At 47.6% G+C, this 24600-nt stretch overlaps 1 protein-coding gene across 3 annotated transcripts in view; it reads left to right on the forward strand.

Moving 5' to 3' along the window:
- MARCHF3 (membrane associated ring-CH-type finger 3) overlaps positions 1–19465 on the forward strand; it is a 148183-nt gene extending 128718 nt beyond the window's left edge. For all 3 annotated transcript variants that reach the window (XM_084779598.1, XM_084779597.1, XM_084779599.1), the window contains 2 exons: positions 11595–11804; positions 18540–19465. In XM_084779598.1, coding sequence (XP_084635724.1) covers positions 11595–11804; positions 18540–18698 — 369 coding nt within the window. In that variant the 3' untranslated portion in view covers positions 18699–19465. The remainder of the gene's footprint in view (positions 1–11594; positions 11805–18539) is intronic.
- The last annotated feature ends 5135 nt before the right edge of the window (positions 19466–24600 follow it).

Here is a 24600-nt window from a genome sequence, read left to right on the forward strand (position 1 = left end):
CATTCAAGAAAACTATGGGCACATGAGAAACACTCGATGCATATTTCTGGTTAAACTAGAGTTGTTTAATTTTTAAATGGATATTTGCTATTGTGGACTTTTCAATTATTTCAAGGTAGTTTCCTCAAGAGAGAGAGAGAGAGACAGAATAATTGTAACCAAATGAGTACAAAGGACCTTGAATAATTTTGCTGGGCTTCTCATAATATTTCATGACCTGTGGAAAAAAGACAGCGTTCCACAGTCATAATCATTTTTTTCAAAAGCTTGAATAGAAACTACAGGTTTTTCATCTTATACTAATAACAACGGCAAAAAAAAAAAAAGTAGCTAATTCTCTCAGGAACCAAGCGATATTTTCTATATATGGTTGTCTTTAGTCTAGAAGACTAAAAGCAATGAACTTGATGACTTGGTGTTTGCACACAACAAAATACTTTCTTTCCCGTCAATTTAATTAGTCTAGCTAATACTATGGGAGCATCCCTGGTCAGGGCTGGCGACAGCTTATTTACTGGTTCATTTTCATTAAGTGTCTAACATGTCCCAGTACTGCTTTCAGGTCAAGCTACATATGAATAAACAAGAACAAAGTCCCTAGGGCCAGGGAGATGGCTCAGCGGGTCACAATACCTGCTGCTGCTGCACAAGACCCAGGGTTCAGTTTCCAGGAACCACCCATAACTCTGTCCCAGGGGACCCACTGTCTGGCTCTGTGGATACCAGACACATACATGATGTGTACACATACATGCAGGCAAAGACTCACATAAACTAAAAATGATGGGGTTTTTTTGTTTGTTTGCTTGCTTGCTTGCTTTGGGGGTTTTGTTGTTGTTGTTTTTCCCCAAGGCAGCATTTCTCTGTGTAGGCCTTGCTGTCCTGGAACTCACTCCCCAGAACCTGGCCTCTAACTCAGAGATCTGCCTCTGCTACTGAGTTCTGGGATTAAAGACATGTACCACCCTGCCCAGCCCCAAAATGAAGATTTAAAAACAAACAAAAAACTCAGTGGAGGGTTTTTGTCTCATAACACTTTGGATCTTTTTTTATTTTATTATTTTTTTTGTCATATAGTACTTACAGGTCTTTTGCTTATATATAACACTTTCTGATTTTGTATTTTTATGAGATTTCCATTTGTGTCACTGTGGTTTTTCTTTGGCTTTCTTTTTTCTTTTTGTTTTGTCTTTTTCTGGTTTGTTTTCTAATGAGAAAAAGAAAGGGTGTGGATTTGGGCAGAGGGGCAGGTAGAGAAGATCTGGAGGAGCTGGAGAGGTGAAATTTAAATCAGAATATATTGTATTTAAAAGTCTATTTTCAATTTTTAAAAAGGGGGGCACTAGGGTATTGCTAGACTAATACTGTAAGTGCACAAAGGGAAGGAGAATTAACCTCTTCCAGAAATGAGCCCTGGCTTGGTTATCCAACACAAAATGGCCAGCCCTGAAATCGCATGCACACAAGCAGCACTAAATGTACACAGCAGAGTGTGTGTGTGTGTGTGTGTGTGTGTGTGTGTGTGTGTGTGTGTGTGTGTGTAACATGTTACCTTGTTGTATAACAATATGAATGTCTTCAAGGAGGTTTTGTTGCAATGAGTGGCAAGAAATGAATAAGTAACAAAGGAGTGATGGCCCTTCAGATGGTCATTCTGCACCCTGTAGAAAATACACCATGAGGGGTTGGGGATTTAGTTCAGTGGTAGAGCACTTGCCTAGCAAGCGCAAGGCCCTGGGTTCGGTCCTCAGCTCTGGGAAAAAAAAAAAGAAAAGAAAATACACCATGTATTCACAGATGTGTGTATGTGGTGTGTATGTTTATAGGTGTGTGTGTGTGTGTGTGTGTGTGTGTGTGTGTGTGTGTGTGTGTGTGTTGACACAAAGTACTTTCCTCTACTGCTGTCTGCCTTGTTGTTCAGACAGGGCTTTTCACTGCCCCCCTGGAGCAAGCTGATTGGCTAGACAAGCTGGCCAGTAGGCTCTGAAATCCTCCTGTCTCTGCCTCCCCACCCCACCCCCACCCTCCAAGCTTTAGGTTATAGGAGCACACACCAAGCTCAGCTTTTAAAACATCCACAATCAAGCCCCTGTGCTTGCATAGCAGGTGTTTTACCTAGTAAACCATCTCCCCAGCTCTGTAAGCATTTTCAGTGCGAAGAGGTTTCTGAGTGAAGACTTAAATGACAAGGAAGTAACCATTCAAAAACGTGGGTAAAGTCCGTTCTCATAAGGCAGCTACAGGTAAATGTTTAAAATAAAGGGGAAGCTAGTGGGGGACACAATCAGAGCACTGGGGTAGGGTGAGGTCTGGCCCTGGATTTCCCAGCAGGTTGGAATTTATCCTAACAGCTGGGGAGTTGGGAATAGAGTGTATGATCTGCTCTGTATCTCCAGATGACAATGACTGCTTCTGACTGGACAGGGAGGGAGGCAGGAGGTATTGTCTCTAGGCAGTGAGTGATAGGGACCCAGACTGAGGTGGTAGCAGTGGGGGTAGAAAGAAATGCACAGAGCATAGCTCTCAATTTAAAGTAATGCTGACAGGACTTCCAGAAGAACTACAAGAGTGAGGTCAGGCACAGAAAGGGAACAGGGCTCCTAAGTGAGGATAGCAGCGCTGTCACTTACTGATAAAAATAAAGGCCCACGCTGGTTCTGTTAGACGGATGGCGTTTGATCTGTCTGTTAGTCATCTTAGTGGCGAAGTCCAGTGGGCTGTTGGATGTGTACGGCTAGAGCCTTGGAAGGAGGCCATGACCTGAGCAATTGTCTGACAAGTTCTGGTGTGAAGTGCCCTGCGTCCAGCATGGCTGCACGGACATCTGCAACGAGCATCTCCTTAGCTTCCGTAGAGTCTGGCTTTCCCTCTGCCCAGATCTAGCTGACCAGGAAACACACACATGGACAGCCTGGGGATCTGGGGACTCAAACACTGGCCGCTATGTGTAGTCTTGTTCGCTAATTTTTTTCAGTCAAGTGAAAAAGCATGCTTTTCAGGGTTTATCTCCAGTTTTTAGACATACAAAGGATCTGACAACTCCGTTCATCACATGGCCCAGCTCCACAGACACTGAGACAGGTCATCCTAGAATGTGTGCACATCTGAAGTTAGAACTGTTACTAAGCCAGAACTTGAATGTTCTTGTCAACCTCCCAAGGGCCACATTAACAGGGTACATCCAGACGAGAACCCTCAAGTGAGTACACACTGAAACCTTTCCTTGTCCACCCCAATTCCAGATCCAGGAACTTGTGGGTGACTTCTCCCAAGTTCTTTAATTCTCCTGATGGCTTCCAGCTAAGGAGATCTGTGGGAGGAGTGTCGTTGGTGGGGACTGTTAGCCACCACAGTGTGATCTGTGGGAGGAGTGTCCTCGGTGGGGACTGTTAGCCACCACAATATGATCTGGTTCTAGTACAACCTCACCTACAAGGTGTCCTTCCTAGCCTGGGGACTGAAGCTTTAACTTGAAGTCTCAAGGCAGAGTCGGCTCTCCCCTCACATCCACCCTCCAGTTAAGGACTGTGCTGGCTGGTTTTATGTCAGTTTGACACATAAGCTAGTAGTATCCAAAAGGAGGGAGCCTCGATTGAGAAAATGCCTCCCTAAAACCCAGCTGTAAGGCATTTTCTCAATTAGTGATCAATTGGGGAGGTCCCATCCCTGAGCTGGTGGTCCTGGGTTCTATAAGAAAGCAAGCTGAGAAAGCCATGAGGAGCAAGCCAGTAAGCAGCTCCCCTCCATGGCCTCTGTGTCAGCTCCTGCCTCCAGGTTCCTGCCCTGCTTGAGTTCCTGTCCTGACTTCCTTCAATGATGACAGCAATGTGAAAACATTAGCCTTTCTAAGCCCTTTCTTCCCCGACTTGCTTTTTGGTCATGGTGTTTTAATGCATCAATACAAGCCCTAAGACAGTGACTTAACATAGTGACACTATAATTAGGTTGACCCCACACACACAGCTGACCCACCTCAAAGGCTCCTCCCAGCCAGTGAGAGAGACCATGTCATGGTAGTACAATGCCGCACTAACTCCCTAGACTGTCTCAGGCCCTAATCTGCTAATTACAGTTGGGTTTCTCCTTGCTTGCTTGCTTGGTTGAACTTACTTCAAAGAATAGATCAGCATTGTGATTCAGGAACAAGTTAGTGACTCAAGTGAGATTTCTAGAAAAAAGTAGTCAGATCAGCTCACTGCTGGGTATTTCAACACAAGGATTTTGTCTGTTGATTTGTTCATTTGTTTGTTTGGGCTTTTTGAGACAAGATCTCACTCAGTTACCCTCTGCTGACTGCTGCCTCCCAAATGCAGGGATCATAGATGTGAGTCATCAACCTGCATGCCTCATTTTTTTTTCACTGTACCAGAGAAATCAAAGCATGAAGAATGCCCCTGGCAGCCACATGAAAGCTGCCATACAGATAGTATCCTCCAGCAGTGACCTTGGCCTTTCCAGGGCAGCTAACCACCAAGTATCATAGAAGTAAGAGTAAGCTGTTCAGCACCAACATTTTAGCTGCACAAGCCATCCACAGTGGCACGGTGGGGTCTCACACCAGGGCAGGCAAACGCCATCCACAGTGGCACAGGGGGGTCTCACACTGGGGCACGCAAACGCTATCCACAGTGGCACAGTGGGGTCTCACACCAGGGCAGGCAAACGCCATCCACAGTGGCACAGGGGGGTCTCACACTGGAGCACGCAAACGCCATCCACAGTGGCACAGTGGGGTCTCACACCAGGGCAGGCAAACGCCATCCACAGTGGCACAGGGGGGTCTCACACTGGGGCAATCAAATGCCATCCACAGTGGCACGGTGGGGTCTCACACCAGGGCAGGCACACGCCATCCACAGTGGCACAGTGGGGTCTCACACTGGGGCAGGCAAACACTATCCACAGTGGCACAGTGGGGTCTCACACTGGGGCAGGCAAACACTATCCACAGTGGCACAGTGGGGTCTCACACTGGGGCAGGCAAACACTATCCACAGTGGCATGGTGGGGTCTCACACCGGGGCAGGCAAACGCTATCCACAGTGGCACGGTGGAGTCTCACACCAGGGCAGGCAAACGCTATCCACAGTGGCACAGTGGGGTCTCACACCAGGGCAGGCAAACACTATCCACAGTGGCATGGTGGGGTCTCACACCGGGGCAGGCAAATGCTATCCACAGTGGCACTGGTGGGGTCTCACACCAGGGCAGGCAAACGCCAGCCACAGTGGCACAGTGGGGTCTCACACCAGGGCAGGCAAACGCCAGCCACAGTGGCACAGTGGGGTCTCACACCAGGGCAGGCAAACACTATCCACAGTGGCATGGTGGGGTCTCACACCGGGGCAGGCAAATGCTATCCACAGTGGCACTGGTGGGGTCTCACACCAGGGCAGGCAAACGCCAGCCACAGTGGCACAGTGGGGTCTCACACCAGGGCAGGCAAACGCTATCTACGGAGGCATGTTGGGGTCTCACACCAGGGCAGGCACCATGAGCAGATACTCTTTGTACTGGTAAGAACTGTTGAAGGTGTGGTCCTCCTCTGTTCTCTCACCTTAGTTCTGGCTAAGGATGAGGACATGGTGGGCTGGTTATGAGCACACTCACTAGAGCTAGGCTACCTGAGGCAGAAGCCAAAGCCACTCTTGGACAGCTCACCTTCCTTAAAAATTATTGTATGAATTCTTACATGCCACATATAAAATAATGCTGGGCATATACAGGAAGGGCTCAGGAAGCAAGCTGTTATCATTGGTTCCCGATTAGGTAACCTGTGTGTGGCACACACTGTCCTGGACAATGCTAGTGTAGATGAGGCCCAGCAGGAATACCAAGGGTGCTTATACCTTCCCTGCCAGCTGCTGCGTGCTTAGGCGATGAGACGCCACTACAGAATGGGCGCCTTGCCCAGTGTATGCTTAGTGTAACTGACAGAGAAGCAGAAGCCACTCAAGAACAAGAACAGCAAAAACACCGTAATTGAGATCAACCTTTTTTGTCTGTTACGAATTAGGCCAATGTGCATGATAATGTTTTTGAGATTAAACGCTCAGAAACTGGACCTCATTCTGGTTAGATACACGAATTAACATCGATCAAAGCAGCAGCCCAGGAAATCTTGTAGAATTACCATGATAACATCCTGAGCAGCCAACCATTCAGCAACTTGGTAGACATCCATCGCCCAACCTCCTGCTTTGCAGCCACAAAGTTACCATGACCTAGGACATCTCACCTAAGCTGAGGAAAACCTATCCTACACTTGCACTCACACCATTTCCATTTGGTGTAAGATGAAAATGCTAATATGGGGAGCAGGGAACAAAGAGTGGAGGCTAGTTCGAATCCCACCTCCACCACTCACTTGCTAGCTATCCTTAGTGAGGTTACTAAACTCCCTGCTCCCCCATATCTGTATCTGTGAAGTGGGGGCATGTAGGCTCAATTTTCTTAACAAATATATTTTATTACAAACTTGTTAACTGAGAGTACGTCACTTATAACCCGACTAACCGAAACAACAGGAAAAGAGGATTAAAGAATAAAATAATAAAACCGTAAGGATGTCAGTTCCGAGGAACAATTCTCCTGGCATAATCAGCAGGATTTCTTCTGCTGGAACCTCAGCAGGAGCCCAGAGCCCTGAAGCCTTCGCTTGAGCAGTTCTCTCTAGGAGCGTCTCGAAGTGGAGCGATGAGCAGCCAACACTATCCCAAGTCTCCAGAAGCCCCGCCTCTTGTTTCTGGCTCATTTATATATCTCCTCCCAGAGTCTGTTCACAGATCTTTTCAACTGGCAACAATCAAGCTCCCGAGAGGTGGTTTGCCTTCTAGTGGATTAACATCACCTGTTCTCTCACAAGACCATTCCCCATCCCACACTTGGGATCATAACAAAAACAAGTTTATCTTTCCTTTAGGGGCACTTTTGGGGGGCACTTTCACAGCCTTGTTATAAGCAAGAGCTTTTACTGCTTTAGGCACCTGCCTCCCCCACTGTCTGCTACCCTTCAGTTTCTCCTTCTGTCTCCCTCTCCCATCCCAGTTTCCCTCTGTGTCTGTTTCTCCCTCTCTCCCTTCCCTTTGTCCCTTTCCAAATGTGTTTGTATGTATAAATGTTTTATACAAAGGATGTACAGATATAGCTATGTGGTCCATGTTCATTTCAGAAAACAATATATTTCACAAAATCTTAAAACCACTCATAATCTCATAATTCCACGCCAGGAATAGGTATTATTTTATCAACTATCCCTCTCGTCTTTGTCCATGCAATATACCGTGTCTAAGAAAATGAATGCTTCTATGTCTGTGTACACAGATCTACATTCACAGGATCAGAGTATATTCTCTACCCAGAGGAGGTTTTTCTACTCAACAGAGTACCATGTCTATAAACAAAAGGTGCATTATCACTTGATCTTTCTATTTTAAGTAAATACTGTAATTTATTTCATTTCACATATTAGAAATTTAAGCTAATCAAATACCCTGTTACAACCCGACTTGAATGAAAACCTCTGTTTTGGTTTATTTAGGTATTTGTCAGTGTTTTTTCTCAACAGCAGATTACTGCCACTCTCCTTGCTCAGAGAGGCGAGTGGCACATGGGGTCCAAAGAAAACAAATACTTTGCATAATAGTACTAAGAGCACCTCGTTAAAATATAAGCAGAAAGGTAAGCAGGGCCCCCCAAAACGATACTAATAAAGTACAATTGGAGACATACAAAGTAGGCTAGACATTTCTCAGGGATACAGAAGATCGGAGAACAATTAGAACGCAAGACCCAGGGACCAGGCAGTCGTAGTTTCCGCTGTGCCTGTCACACACTTGTTTTCACTTTTGTGGAGGAAGGGGGAGCAGTGAGGTTGAACCCAGGCCTTGTGCATGCCCTGCATTCACTCTGCCACCGAGCTGCATCTTAGCCCCCTGTGTGTCTGTTTACTACATAATGTGGGCTTGAGGAGGTAATCCCATCGTTAAAGTGTTTTCCGTGTGTAGAAGTGAGGACCAGAGTTCAGATACCCAGAACTTCATGAAGCCAGATACACTAGTTCTATCTGTAATCCTACCCCCGGCCCATCATACTCCAGGAAGATGGGGATCAGAAAACGGAAAATCCCAGTTCAAGGACTAGCTTAGCCTCATGTACCCACCAGTGTAAACTAAGAGACCCTGTCTCAAACAAGGTGGAAAGAGGAGACCAACACCCCAGGCTGTCCTCTGACCTCTACACATGCACCATGGAATATGCACACCTGCACTCACACACATACAAAAATACATTAGATGAATAAATAGAAATCTAATATATGTTTATCAAGAAAACACTGGTTCATAATCATTTTCTCTCATGGCTGGATCATCCCTTGCACAAGGCATCTTTAGAAGCCACATAGATATGTAATAAATTAATGTTAATAAAATAATTCCAGCCAGATATAGTGGCTCACTCTTTATTCCTGGCATTTGAGAGACAGAGGCTGATGGATCTCTGTGAATTGGAGGCCAACCTGATCTATACAGCAAGTTCTAGGCCAGCCAGAGATACATAGACCCTGTCTCTAAAAAAATAAAACATGTCCAGAATTCTCCAGTAAAGGAAAAGAAAGTTGCAGAGGTAAGTACATGAACTTCCTGTCTGCTTCCAGGGAAAACCCAAGTCTAAAGGGACTGCTATCCTAAACATTGAATATTATTGTTTTAAGAACATGAGTAATGTCTTGCAATTTAAAATGTCATATACTCCGCGTGTGGTGGTACACGAATTTAATCCCAGCACTTGGGAGGCAGAGGCAGGCAGATCACTGTGAGTCCGAGGCCAGCCTGGTCTACAAAGTGAGTCCAGGACAGCCAAGGATACACAGAGAAACCCTGTCTTGAAAAACAAAACAAAAACAAACAAACAAAAAGTCATATGTGTTACTAATAACATATCATGATGACTGTGGAGAGAGCCTGACCAGCCGTCCCCTCACTTCAGCCTGTGTGTCACATGATGCAATCATTTAACCTTTCTCAGTCTGTAGAATTGGGTAATAATGACCTATTTCTATCTTCCACTTCTTAGGGGTTGTGCCAGTATTTAGGCAAGAAAATGCTAATTAATACGAGCTCTTTGAAATATATGCAGTGGCCTGACAGCACAAGGCAGGGTTAATATATTTGCACTTGATCAATTGGGTATCTGGTTAAATAAGTGGACTCCCCTTATCTGCGTCGTCATATTAATTCATGCCCACTTTTGAGCTGAGATCGACTCCTTTCAGCATCTCAGCCCAATTTCCAAGAGGGTTATCACTAGAAGCTGGTATGCTGGGATGCAGGCACATGTGGGAGGGAACCCCCACACACACGGACATTGTTTTGTGCTTCATCTTCCAGCCCCTTCTCTGTCTGTGTAGCGACTGGTTTTTGCCTCTGTCCTCACATATGACCCTTCCTTCCTTCTTCATTCCCACCCTCCCTTATCAGCCAATCACAGTGTTGCAGGAATTGCAGCCCTGGCCAATTAGGGTCTCTCCTCAGCATCCTATAGGGCTCCTATTGCTGCATTAAATGGCAGCACTGGGCATGTGCTGACAGATAGTGCAGGACCTGCTTGTTGGTGGGGACAGGATGGAAGGCAGAGCCCCAACATGTCAGTCCAACCTACGCCATCATCTGTCCTACAGAACCTCACTTGTCATGACTACATGGGACAGGTGAGCTAGAAATGTCCATTTGGTTGGGTTTGCTTCATGCTAATCTTTAGAAAAACCACCTTCATTCCCGGAGTATGCTGACACCAATTGTTAATGCAGAAGTGCTCTGTGACCCCCTGAGGACTGCAGACTGTGCTAGGGGAAGCAAGTCCCTGTCTTCAGCAGTCACCGAGTGAGGTGACAGCAGCCCATATTCCCTTCATAATCTTTCAACAAGAAATCCTCTTCCCTGGTCTTTCTGCACGCTCTGGCAGCACTGTCAAAGTGTTGGATGTGAGGCAGGCGAGGTGGTGCATGCCTGTAATCCCAGCACTCGGGGAGGCAGAGGCAGGCGGATCTCTGTGAGTTCAAGGCCAGCCTGGTCTACAAAGCAAGTCCAGGACAATGAAGGCTACACAGAGAAACCCTGTCTCAAAAAAAAAAAAAAAAAGATGTTAGAGGTGATCCTAAGTGAAGACATTAGGGGTCTGAAAAGCCAACCGAGAGGCATTACTGAGTTCATGGCATCAGGTGGGTCTCATTCTGTGCTGAGAGTCCCCGACATTGTCCTCAGATTCAGTGATTCACTGGGACTCATGGGACTTAGAAAAGCTGTCAGACTTGAGGTTATGGTTTATGCCATCAAAGGGACCCAGATTAAAAGGAAAAACAGGACAAGGTACCCAGGACACAGTCCCAGCTTCCACATGTCCTTTCCCAGTGACGTCACACCGGTGTGCTAACATATAGTAAAGATCGCCTTGCACTATGATTCCTGAGCTCTTCCTCCCAGGTCGCAGGACTATGGACATAAGCCACCATGCCCACCTAGACACGCTTTGCTTTTAGCGGTAGTTTGTATTAATATCTGTACAGTGTTGTCTAGAACGTAGCTCACCCGAGTCTTAAGAATCCCTCTGTCCCTGTGGTCAATCATAGGTGTAGAATACCTGTGCAACTGACCTCAGCCACTTAGATTACAGATCCTCTGGTCAAAAATAGACAGTAAATATGTGTCATGACTGGCATAAACCATCCAAGCACATGGCGTAAGGCCTGGGGCATGCAAAATGCTTATCAGACAGACTATTATAAGGACTTGGCTTGTCTTCAGAGCCGATCCAAAGGCAGTCCCGCCACCAGACTTTTCTTAGGGATTTGCAGGATTTCAGCAGTGCAGCCTAGCACACATTCTCAGAGAGAAGATACAGGCAAGCCGAGGGGGTGTGAGCACAGGCCTCAGGCCTCAGCCTTACCTCCTGCATTGGTCAGCTTCCTGTCACTACAAGGAACTACCTGAAGCAAAAAACAGACAAGTTTTACTCAAGCACATGCTTCTGAAGTGCACGGCCAAGGGTGGCAGTGATGTTGGCTTGGTCCTCTGATGAGCGCAGCACAGGGTTAGAGCATGTATCAAAGCAAGTGGCCTCATCCTAAGGAAGCAAAGGAATTAAGCCCACAACCCACGACCTCCTGTGGGACATGATTCTTATAAACTTTGTGGCTGCCTCCCTTTGAAGCACCAGCTCCCCAGAGCGCCCCAGTACCCACTGTCACCACCCTGGAACCAAGCCTTCACATCTGAAAATCCGGGGGCCACTCACCACAGAGTGTGGCAAAGGCGTGTTTCCTCCACCTTCAAAACATCATTGCAATTCACTGAACTATCTTCACAAAAAGCAGGTCGTCCTCAGCGAGGACATTACAAACTGTTGTTGTCATTATTATTCAAGGGACAGAGGCATGAGAATAAGTCTCCAGTGATTCCTTATCATCTTAGGTGGGACAAAAGTGCCTTTTTGTCCAAATCCCAAAGCAAAGGCAGCTTGAGAGCAGTGTGCTCCCGCGCCTCACCGCCATCCAACCTTCCACTGACTTCTTTTTCCTCTGTGTCTTTTTCTGGCAGTGGCTCAGAAACCCCGGCCCCCAGCATGAGAAGCGGACTCTGTTTGGAGACATGGTGTGCTTCTTGTTCATAACACCCCTGGCCACCATCTCAGGCTGGCTGTGCCTGCGGGGTGCCGTGGACCACCTGCACTTTAGTAGTCGGCTGGAAGCCGTGGGACTGATTGCACTCACTGTGGCACTCTTCACAATTTACCTCTTCTGGACACTAGTGAGTATGGCCAGCGACTGGGGTTTGGGTGGCTCGAACTGGCAGCCCTGTCATCACAGGCTCCCTCGCTTCTGCAGCACCTCCCACCTGCCCAATTGACAACAGCCCTTCAAACGCTGGCACGGCACACATAGTGTGGTTCGGAGGCATTGGGGGGCTGAGAATGTGAACAAGAATCTATGTCCAAACACATCACAAGGAAGAGCACATCAAACAAAGAAACCCAGGTTCCCAGCCTTCCCCAGTCAGACGTGCACTCTGTATGTTCCTCTCTGGTGGACTAGGATTCCCACTGGTATAAGGCACGACGCTTGCTTTCTCTGGTTGCTTCTCACTGTGGCTGGGCTCGTGGTAGGTTATGAATGACTGTCGCACTGCAGCCCCCTGCACAGACCATGAACCCTGCCTGCTGGCTATTTCCTGCCTGCATCCTGACACAGCCTAAAGTCTTTGCTGGACGTGGCACCGTGCTCTGCCTAATGATTATTCCGTGTGGTGGGATATTGACTCTGCTACCCATAAAAGCACTGATTTATCTAGCTGAGAAGGCTTTCTGCCACTGAAGAAAAGCCATTTCCCAATAAGTGTTCCTGCTGTGTATGAGGAAGAATTTTTCAGCACTCCCCTTTTCATTCAACTTCGTGCTGTAGGTTGATTGCTGGGGCACCAGTTGGAAGCACCCACAAAGTACACCGCTTGCTTCCTCCTTGTGTTGTCCTGTGGGAGAGCTGAAGAAGGGCTGAAGGGAAGGCAGGCTGTTTCAAGGAGAAGGAGAACCAGGAACCAGGCCAGCCGCCACCAGCCTCCCACGCCCCAACCCCTACCCCACCCCACCCCCCCATCCCACCCCCCCACCCCACCCCCTCACACACACACACCCGGCTTCCTGGTCTGACACTCCTGTGTGGGCTCAGCTGTAATCTGAGCACATCCCGTTGTTCTTCGGGAGTATTTCCTGTCAAAAGCACACCCTTCTCATATCCCATAACACAGTGTCAGCACCTCACAGTGCTCCTGGCTCGCCCTCCCTCCCTCTTCCTTCCTCTGCCAATCAGACCCCTCTGTTCATTTCCCTCTTGCTCATCAGGAGCTTTCCCAGCTCTGGCCCCCTCTCCTCCCCCACAGTGATGTGCAGACAGTCAGGGGACATGACTTAAACTGGGTACATTCAGATGCCAAGAGCTCAGTGGGGCTTCCGCTTGATTCAGAAATTCTACTCCTAAATAGCCAAGCCCCCCGCCCCCCACACACACACACGAAACTGTGTTTTCCTCCTGTGATGGCCCTTGCTTTTAAACTTTGTCCTGCTTCACTATGAACCAAACAAGGAAACGGATGCCAAGCTTTCATTGTGGTGAGAGAATGGTTAGAAATAAGGAAGTAAGCAGGGCTGGGGAGATGGCCCAGTGCCTAAGAGGACACAGGTCCAGTGCCCCTCACTTCAGATCCCCAGCACCCACATAAAAATGGAGGCATGGTTGTGTGTGCCTATGACCTCAGTGCTCCAGGGGAGGCAGGCAGAGACAGACAGCACAGAAGCTTCCTGGCTGATCAGCCTGTGAACAGATGGGCCTCTGGTTCAGCGACAGACCCTTTCCAAGGCAATAATGTTTGTGATAGGTTAAGATGCCCTGCTCTGGCCTCGTGCACACACACCATACACACAAATTAAGCAGTCTCCATCTCACTCTGTCACCTGCACCCCTTGTATGTCACTTCTCCAAGCCTTAGTTATTCCTATCATGACCCTCTTCCCCTGGTGTCAGGACATTGAATTAAAGGAATGCAAAGTTTACAACTTTGGAAAGTAATAGTTAAGCACAGGGAAGTTTTTCATTTGGTTAAATTTTTTTTTTACACCCTATTTAGTCCTTTTGCGGTCTGTGATTTTTTTTAATAGAACCATATTGATGATGAAAAGGAAAAGAAAGCAAAACCCACATGTTGGGCCCCCAGAACCAACTGAGGTCTTGATAACATGCTCTGTAAAGTGTACACCTGCCAGAAAGGAGGGGCGGGTAGAGACATGAAAAGATAAAGGTGACTAGTTAGAGAAAAATGTGTGTGGCCCCATCTCATCTGTTATCTCAGATGAAAGGAAGGGGTGGGTGGGAACCATGCCTTAAGCCAGCCTTTTCTGGGATGGCATGTCGCCCTCCAGAACGCTTTTGCAAGGCAGTACTGTGTAGCACCTGTGTTTAGAAGCCAGGGCCTTCAACCCAAGAGTCCGCTTCCTACCTAACAGCTAAATCACTCTAAAGAGGACACATAACCATGCCTCCTCATCCCAGTACCCAAAGAGGAACGGAGGAAATAATCGCCACCTCCTGGGCTGGGCTTATTGTGAAGGTAAAGTACCACAGCATCTGGTGGCTGTCTAGGCACCCACCACAGGGCAGGCCCAGGGTCATCTTCCTGTGTCCTCCCTGCCCCTCCAACTTCCACCTTCCCCCAGCCCTCCAGAAAAATGCAGAGCAGCGAAGAGGAAGGAATGGTGCTCCTCTGCCTTGACTGGTGTGGGGGAAAAAAAAAACCACTGTAGAGTCAGCTCAGCAATAGGTTACTGAATATAGAATAATTCCTTCCCAGATAAATGCTGTACTGAGCAGCCCTGGCAAAAGCCGTAATTCAGGAGCTGACAGCACTTGGAAAGTGCCCTCCGGCAGCAGCCCATTGTAAACAAGCTGTCAAGCTTAAGGAGAATATGCTGTGGAAATGTCTCAGATAAACAAACGCGGCATCAGCCCAGGCCCCGCTCCTCAGAGGGGCCATTCCTGGAAGAGCTTCTCAGCCAGGTGCTGTGACAAGGGACAAGCACTCACACTACAAACCTCAAAGTGCCTTTGGTAACTCATGGCCACAAGGGCCCTGTCATCATGCGAACGCAGAGACTAGCCTCCAGGCAGCCATCGCCTCTGTTCTAGAAACCCACCTTGCACACAGGGGGCCAGGCCCTCAACAGTTTGCACTACCCATGATTTAGAGCAAGAGGTTCTCGTCCTGTGGGTCACAACCCCTTTGGGAGTTGAATGACCCTTTCGCGAGGGTCACATATCAGATGCCCTGAGTTTCAGATATTTACATTATGATTCAGGACAGTAGCTGTTGTAGAAAATATAAAAACATCTAATGAAGTTTATTATTAAAGCCTATAATTATTACAGCAGTGTTATCCAACCCACTATCATAATCAATAAAGACCCAGACACCTGTACTATTTCAGAATAGCCTCATTTTACCTGAGACTGGGCAGATATTAACCCTCTAAACTACCCTTATCACTTCCCAGCCCCCACCCTAGGCCGTCTGCTTTAACCATTCCTGTCTGGGCTACTTCCGTTGCAGACGGGTGCTTCTTTGCACACTAACCATTCCCCACCAATTCCTCCTTCTGTCCCTTGGTCCCCCGACCTCAGACCTGAGAACCTCAAACTCTGCCCCTCTCTCTTCTGCCAAATCCCAAGCTTCAGCAATTTTTATTAACCAATCAGCTTTAAATAGGTAGAACAAGTTTACACAGGACAGGTATACATGAGACTGTGCTTGTCTGAGCAACAACTAGATCTTGGGGGCCAGTAATTAGCATCAGAATACAGAGCACCAGACCAACACCCAACATGTACCAACGAAATCATGGTTGGGACTCACCACAACATGAAGAACTATGTTAAAGAGTCACATCACTAGGAAGGTTGAGAACCACTGGTATAGGAGAAGGTACATGAATTTAAGTCTGTACACAGCCAGACAGCTGAGAAGTGAGTCTACCACAGCATGAAGACACTGAGGGAACTGGGTGTCAGCCTGTGTAGACTGAAGAGACCCATGCTGTGGCATGGGGCATCTCTGCATGTGTCGTATTACCCATGCTGCAAGGCCCAACCCAGTCAAGGGAGGACCAAGCTCCTGCCTAGATTTGTCCCATGGTTTATTATTTAAATTCTGGACATGAGAGAGGACTTTCCAGTTCTAATGCTGCCCGCCCATGCTGCTTTGAGGCTGGCTACAACTACTTTTCTTTGTTCCTTAAGGGTGCATGGCTGGTTTTGTTGTGTGTGTTGGGGTGGGGTGGGGGGCCTTCTTGTTGTAGCCTGTGACCTTGGGCTAGTGAGTCATGCTTGCCCTCAGCATCTAGAGTGTAGGGATTACAGGCATGAGCCAAAGAGCCCAGGTTTTATCAGGCCTAAGCAGGATTTTTTTTCCAGTCAATCCATTCCTTTTCAGATCTCTCCTGTGGTACAGTCCGACAAGGGAGCAGGGCCCACTGCAAGGAAGGTGGTACCCCAGAACCCTGGTCTTACCTATATGCTTCAGTCACCCCAAAATTTCCCAAGAGAAGATTTGATTGGATTTCCCAAATCCTGCCATGACATCACCACAGGCCTTCAAGGCCCCATCTGCCTCCCTGAGAGGAAAATTTGGACACTGAAGTCCCCTTCCTTCAACTGTCATGTGATCAGAGCTCACTATAAAAAGACCCCAGCCAGGATAGGAGTTGAGTGTCCTTTAGGTGAATAAGCAAGTCAACATTGGAAAGCAATCCATAAGCAGTAGTAGTTTTAAAATAACAATTCTGTACCCTTTCCTACCCTCTTCTTAAAAACCCAGAGCCTAAATGAGGCTCTTTTCATCCCCGCTTCTTTTCAGTTAGTTGATTTTCCTTCCACTTCTCTTCATTTCTCTAAATTAAACCTTACTTTTCCCCCACTATGATAGTGCGTTGTAAGGAGGGAGTGCCTTGGAACATCTGGAAACAGAAGCAAAGATTAGCCTGGAGTCACTGCAGACCTGTGCTCTCCTTTGCCTTGTGCTCAACTTCCTTTATTTTCCCTAAGAAAGATCTTCAAGATGTTCTCATTGATTGAATTTGCCTGCAGACTTTGGTAGTTAACAGTAATTAAACAGATTAATATGGTCTTATCTGTTTGTCTACACAAGTGAACGCTTTTTTTTCCCCCCTGATGACAGAACAAGGAAACCTGCTAAGTCCTTGACTCCTGGTGTCCCTTGGAGCAGTACTTCTCAGCCTAACTTTGGGTCACCTGGGGATCTTGTTAAGACATACTCTGATTCCACAGGTCTGGATGGGGGCCAGAATTTTCATATTCTAACAAGCTCCCAGGAGCTGCTGCCTGCAGCTGGTCCACTACCACACTGAGAGCCAAACTCAGTCTCTTTTCAGTATCTTAGGAAGTTGTCACAAAGCTAATAGCATCCTTTTCATACTTATAATATGTAAAGAAATCCAGGTCCAGAACACTGGTGTCCATGCCAGACCGTGCTAAGTGGTTGGGACCCCCTCAGGCCACATTTCACACACAAGAGCAGTAAAGCTTGAGGCCTGGAGAGATGGCTCAGCGGCTCAGAGCACTGACTGCTCTTCAACTCCCAGTACCCACATGGCAGCTCAAAACTCTCTGTCACTCCACGATCTGACACCTTCACACAGACATAGACGCAGACAGAAAAACAATACACATAAAATAAAAATAAATAATAAAAAAAAAAAAACCTAAACACACCAGCAGCAACATGGCGCAATAGTCACAAGAGAAACAAGCTTTTAAAAAGGTGGATCCGCTCCAGCATGGTCAGGGCATTTGGGAGGAAGTACATCCCTGAGAGTTAAAATCTTCTCTTTTCCTACCCAAATCTATAGGGCGCTCAGCCTGGGCATCTGCTTCCTCGCCTCAGAAAGTTCAGTGGTGGCCTTGGATTTCATGGTCCTACCCTGGAAGCCGACAAGCCTTTTTTTGTTGTTTTATGAGACAGGATTTCTCTGTCCTGGACTTGCTTTGTAGACCAGGCTGGTCTCGAACTCACAGCAACCCACCTGCCTCTGCCTCCCAAGTGCTGGGATTACAGACATGTGCCACAACACCCCGATACTGACAAGCCTTTTTAATCAAAGCTTCTACTTTATTTCCAGAGAAACTGGAAATGTCATTCTAGATCATTTATATTTAAAAAAAAAAAAAAAGGCAGCACTTTTAGGTACAATTAGGTCCTGAAACTTGAAGCAGTGTTTTCTTCTGAAAGCATGGGGTCTTCTCACTCACTCAACATATTCCAGCAGCTTCCCCAGGGTCGGGCACTATGAGAAGCACTGGGCCTGCAAAGCTTGGGCAACCCAGGCTCTGCTCCCAAAACGCTTGGAGTCAGTCCACGGGGAGAGACAGGAAAGTACAGCATTGAGCGCGAGAGCCGGTACCGTGGTCAGGCCAGAGCACAGCTGTGCAGACTGGCACGGCCCAGGACGAAAGATGTCCTGTGTTTCTGAGTGGGACTGGGGTCTTTTACACTGTGCAGTGTTGAACCTGCTGAAGAGTACATGACATCCCAGCACACCTCCCCTCTGACTAAGCAGCATGGGGGACAGGCAGGTGCATTGCCTGGGGTTCACAGCTGGACGGGGGGCCTGTCTCTCCTGTCAGGCTTCTTCAGGACTGAGGCTTTCGGTGCCAGGGCACCAATAGGAAACAAATCTCAACTCAGAAAGAATTTCATTTTCCTACTCACATCCTGATCTCTCCCAGTATGGGGAGGAGAAGAGGTAGCAGCCATATGCTAGCCCCACTGGGGGGGCTTGGTGGGTACCCAATACCCTAGCACTCAGTTCCTTGATAGAGGCCCTTGCCCACTCTAGCACTGTTTTAGGTGACATGTTTATTTCTTGAATTGACTGTCGACTTCTGCCACCTGTGGGGCTCTCATACGTCTCCTCTCCTACCCCAGGTGTCATTCAGGTACCACTGTCGATTGTACAATGAATGGCGTCGGACCAATCAGAGGGTGATTCTCCTCATTCCAAAGTCTGTCAACGTCCCTTCTAACCAGCAGTCCTTGCTGGGGCTCCACTCAGTCAAGAGGAACTCAAAGGAGACAATTGTTTGATGTCTGTGTCGCCCGTTGATGGACTCATTGTATGGGGTTTGGAAGTCTCTGCACTGGGACCGCGCGCTGAGCCACCCCAAAGCCCTTCCCTTAGTCTTGTGGGTCTAAGAACATCTGGAGCCATTGTCACCATGTCGCCTGAGTAAGGAATTCGGCCAGAAGGAAACAAATGCTGTTTGACTTCAAAATCATGGATGCTGCACTCATATGACACTTGCTAAGCTGCCAAACATGTCTATTTAGCAGATACTGAACGGAATTTTCTGAACACCTCTTTATCATACGAGGGAGGTTGTCCTGCTGAGGATGCAATTCAATTCTTCCTTTTTTATTACTATTTCAAATATATATATAAATATATAATTTAGATGATAATCAAAATTGAAAAGCCAATGTACAAACTGGCTTCTTGGTTTGGATGGGTTTTGTTTGGGTTGGTTTATTCATTTCCCGGTTTCTACTGTGGATTCTTTGGTGGCTAACTGGATAGCCTGAGTGGTCTTTTTCATCTCTCTCATGTCTCTTATTCAAGGGGTCAGCATAATTACTTCAGAACAAGTCACATTTAAAGGGTGTTTTGTACTAAACCTCATTTAGTTATTTAGTTTTTAAAGGGAAAAAAGGCGTGGCAACACGCCACAGTGAGCTGTTTATTTAAATATTAAGAAGGAAAACTTATTGAGATGCTCGCTCCTTTCAACTTGTTTGGTACTGACAGCTGATAGAGCTATTTTCTAATAATAAATATCCGGTGTGTGAAAGACAAATGTCACTGGTGCAATACTTTTTCTTTTATTTCTTAAAACCCCGTATAGTGTCCCAGCTAGGTTTACAAAATGAAAGGGGCGAAGCAAAGCAGCTGGTTTTGCTCCTGCCTCTCCTCAGTTAGCTCGAGTCTGCCTTCTGCTTTTGCTAGGAATTGAGCACCAGCTTCCAGGACCCCTAGACCTGTTTTGCATATCAATTAGCTTTCCTGTCGCTCTACTGAATTTCTTGCCGGGAGAGGTAGATGTGACAATAAAGCCTGTCCTATCGGCCTAGCGCTTAGTCGGAGACCCTTTTGTCAGATTTTTAAAAAAAATAAAATAAGTGTGCCACACAGTTCCTTTCCCCAGCCACAAGCCAATTCTGTCACAGGCCAAAATAGACTTCATCTAAGGGCTCCGTGTCTCCCTTTTATCCAGCACAGCATAGATGTCTGACCCCTAGCCTGCATTGTGTCCAACTGAGGCCAGGAGCGGATGTCTTTGAGGCAAGCGCAGACTGGGACGGCTCTCAAGCTTCCCAGCTCTCCACCCATGCATACATGCACAGGGTGAGAAGGCTGGCCCAGCTTCCAATACGGATCTCTGGAGCATGACCCACATTCTGAGTGTCACTCCAGGACCCACCTCCTGCTCCCCGGCTGAGATGGCGTGAGTGCAGCCGCCACCACACAGGCAGAGGCAAGGAGGGTAACGATTCTGTGGGCAGATTGATGACGCTGCTGCAGCTGTCCCCTTTGTGGGCCAAACCCTCCTCTCACGGGCTGCTCTCCATGCTGCCCAGGGACGGAAACAGCTGTACTATCTTTGCTGCAAAAACTCAGATGTGCTTTATGGCTTATGACAATAGGTTTCCTCCCCAGCACGCTTCACTTGGACACTTCAATTCCAGTAATATAGGTCTCAGCCCTACTGTTTACACGGCCCTGCTCACCGCTCTGGGCTGTCATTAGCCGCACCACCATCAACCGTTTCTTAATTGACCTTTTTAAAATGCTGGACACCGCTGGCTGCACACAGCTGCCACACATTTCAATTTCCTCAGCAGAGTCCAGCTTGGTAGCCTGTGAACTGCTGCGCTGCAATATACTTGATAAACGATGTCCATCCAGCCTTGGGCCCTGAGCTGACGGAGGAACCCGTGACACCTCTCAAGCGAATGGCACAACCTTCAAGAAAAGTTTATCCCCTCCCTTCCCTGCCTCCTCTGTGAATTAAAGAAGTGATGACTTCTAAGCGTCTCCGGAGAACCTGCTGCCTTGGGTCAAGAGATGAAAATACTATTAAAATTAGGGCCGTTCCGAGAGCCTCCCCGAGGCGTCTGCACTGGGGAGAGCAGCACACTGGCACTATACAAATCAGAACCCACCTCCAGGAAGGAAAACAGAGGCCCCACTGGAAGGCTGCACGTCCGGGGGCATGAGAGGGGTACCTCTGACAGCCAAGAATAGCATCAGTGCCTACACCTCCTAGGTCACCGGTGCTCAACTCTCCTACAGCTTCTACCCTTTAAAACACTTCTTCATCTTGGGGTGACCCCCCAACCATAAAATTATTTCTGTTACCCATTTGTAACTATATTTTTGCTACTGTTATGAATCATAACGTGAATATCCACAACTTCCAGTGGTCTTAGGCCACCCTTGTGAGAGTCACTCAACACCCTCAAATGGGTCACGACCCACAGGTTGAGGACCACTGTCCTAGTGAGAGGTCCCATCAGCAACAGCACCCATCTCAGATTCTTGAACCCCTGAAAAATACTGCATTTCCTCTTAGTCACTTAAGCCCAAAGCTGTGCAAGGCAGAGTCTGTGGACAAGGGTATACCTGGGGAAAGAGGGCTGCTTTCTAGTTGGTGCAAAGCCACCACATGGGGAGTAGCAGCCTGCTAGCCTTCCTGAACTATCAAGAATGAAGCAGAGAAGCCAGGCATGGTGGCACACGCCTTTAATCCCAGCACTCAGGGAGGCAGAGGCAGGTGGATGGTTGTGAGTTCGAGGCCAGCCTGGCCTACAAAGGGAGTCTAGGACAGCCAAGGCTACATAGAGAAACCTTGCCTTAAAAAACCAAAAATCAAACAAACAAACAAAAAGAATGAAGCAGAGGAAGGGACAGGAGGAGACAGAAAGATTAAAGGTGGCTCAGTGACATATGCCACCCTTGCTCCTCCACATACCATACTGTGATCCGAAGAACGATGAAGGGGACCCGCCTTTTCCTTAGTGATTTGAAGGTGTTTAGTACTGTTGGAGTTAGTTTTTTTTTTTAAATCACTATTCATGTCCTTGGTAAGTTCTTTAAATTCTTGCTGCAAATTTTCCTTCTTCTGTTGGTTTCCTGAATAAGTAAAAACTGTGCAATATGGGGCAACATGACTCCCGTAATTGGCAGCCGTTGGACCCTCCCTGGCCACTCTGAGTAAAAGGATTGCCCATCCAATATCGAGTCAAACTAGCATTATACCATTGATAGCTATCTTGAACACTCCACAGACACCTTGAGCAATTACGTGAAGATCACAGCTGTTTGCTCTCCCTTAAAGGAACAGCCTCATCCAGGCCTGTACCAGACTTTTTGCTATCACAGCCTCTGCCTAGATGATCCTACAACCATTTGGGCCAGAGGACATCATTTCCCTTGGTGACCTAACAGAGGGACTGCTGTGATTGGTACTAAAAGATAAGGCTGTGACTGGTCCAAACACACGAATCTCCCTGACTGTGAGTGGGCCTAAGCATCCTGTCTCAGGCTATATAAGGCAGCTAGAGCTCTTATAAGTCAGTCATCTGGGTGACAGTCCTGCACTCCCTCCCTCGAGCCAGCAACATGAAGTCTAATAAACGGCTCCTCTCATGTGATCTTGTCTACTTTTAGTGGCGCAAGGTGAGCTGGTAACAAAGAGGCAGCAGAGTGGCAGGGAACGCAACAGCTGAGCAGTCAATGCATTGAGCTGTGAAAGCAGCAAGGCCCGCTGGCTGATTGACAGCTGAAGCCGCAGCAGCAGCTGAACAAGGAAGGAAGACAGTGAAAGATGGGCAGAGAGGTCAGAGAGCAAGATAGTGACGGATACAAGGTAGTAACGAATCAGAGAAGAAACTGCAAGCTCTAGTCACCCTGAGTTCCAGAAAGCTGCTACGTCTCTAGGACCAAGAATCCTGATCCTTGGGCCTGCCTGGAGGCTTCATTGCCGGCTACAGTCAGGGCATGACGAATCCCAATTATCTGTGCATACATAGCAACAGCAACATTGTAGGACTGAGGATGAGATGCCCACAGTCTACAGGAGTACCCTAACGCTAGAAGGTGCCACCTGCTGCCGCTCCCACCTGCCTGCTTGCCATCGCACTCTGCTGCCAAACATTGAGGCAAACAGAAGCTATCAGAGACAAACAGTAAGATTTGCCTACCCATGATTTCTGTCTAAGCAGAGCAAAGGATCCCAGCGAGCCAACTGGCAAAGTTCCCTTCCTAGCTATTTATCTCGAGGCTGTCACGGAGAAACAAACGTGTGTTACACTGATGCCAGGAAGACCACTCAGCGAACAAGCCCAGTGTGCTGCTCTTGCCTGCCCTGTGTGTGCCCTGTGTGTTTCCAAGTGTCCTCATCTGGGGAAGGAACAGAGGTTGCGGAGCAAGCACATGAATTCTACAGCCTAGGCCAGATAGAAGCTAAAAGGAATAGTTTGGAGCTTATTTTGTCTTTACTTGGCCTGGTCCCCTTGTCCTACTTGCTGGGACACTGCCACAGATTACCACTTTCATCTGAGCGATAGGCACAGCCATTTCATTTCCAGTGAAAGTCACTTGGAGCATGAAGGAACCAAAGAAAGAGAAGGGGAGAGAAGTTGGTCTATGCTTGAAATCCTCCTGCCTCTTCCTGAGTGCTAGGATTAAAGGCGTGCACTACCACACCCAGTTTATAATCCAGTCTCTTTTAGCTAATCTTATTCCCCGTTTCTGTTCCTCAGGGTACAGTTAGATCTTTATGAATCCACACAAAACTAGATACTAGGCAGTCTCAATACGCCCAGCTCCCTGGCAGTGAGCTGGCCTTCATCCCAGAGAACCAGGCTCCTTACCTTGATCATCAGTATTATTAGGTACCAAACCTTCATAATTAAAGCATTTTCTGTTCTCTTAGTTCCTCTGTCTTTTATCTCTCAGGCCTTTGTATTATCATAGCTAATTTTTCTTGTATAGCTATTTTTTCAACCTTTTCTGAATGGAAAAATATGAAGATTGCAATTGACAATAGAGAGGAGTTTACTCCAGCAGTCATAATTGCAGTGAGTACTACAGTGGCTTTTTCAAGTAACATTTCTTGCCCCCCTCCTGCCCTCCCCCTCACCCCACCCCCGAGACAGGGTTTCTCTTGTAGTCCCAGCTGTCCTTGACTCACTTTATAGACCAGGCTAGCCTAGAACTCACAGAGATCCTCCTGCCTCTGCCTCTTGAGTCCTAGGATTAAAAGCATACGCCACCACACTTGGCTCAAGTTCTCTATGGATCAGAAATGGAGCTTCCCTTTCTCCTCGCTCCCTCGCCCCCTAGACAGGGTTTCTCTGTGTAGCCTTGGCTGTCCTGGACTCACTTTGTAGACCAGGCTGGCCTCAAACTCGCAGTGATCTGCCTGCCTCTGCCTCGGGAGTGCTGGGGTTAAAGGCGTGCGCCACCACCACCCAGTTGTTTCCCTTTTTTAATGCAGGAAAAGTCTGTCTGTGTCATTTAAGTTGTCTTTGGGGTGGCTTACTGTGATTCACTGTCTGAGAGGCTCCTTGGTCATTCCTTGCTCCGAGGTCTCCCAATTCTTTTTGGGCATCCAGCCGAACTCAAAGAACTGCATCTTCCTCTGGAGATGAGCCCAGGTGAATTTCTCCTCTCCGGCTTTCTGTCAGATGCCCTCTGTTTTTGCAACATGTGTAGGCTTTCTTCAACCATGGTGGGTTTTCTCACCAACCACATTGAGCACCATTTGAAAAAGTAGCTTTTATTCTCCTGGCTCAGTTGTTGTCTGGGAGCCTTACTGCCTCCTTCTGCTGGTCTAGGCCTCGTCCTGGAAGTTCTAGCCTTTGCCCCATCTAACCTAGGCCTAGAATGCTTTCAGCCTCTGAGAATTACTGCTTAATGAGCTCACCT

This window comes from Acomys minous, assembly GCF_964271855.1.
Source record: "Acomys minous genome assembly, chromosome: 4".
Lineage (NCBI taxonomy): Eukaryota > Metazoa > Chordata > Mammalia > Rodentia > Muridae > Acomys > Acomys minous.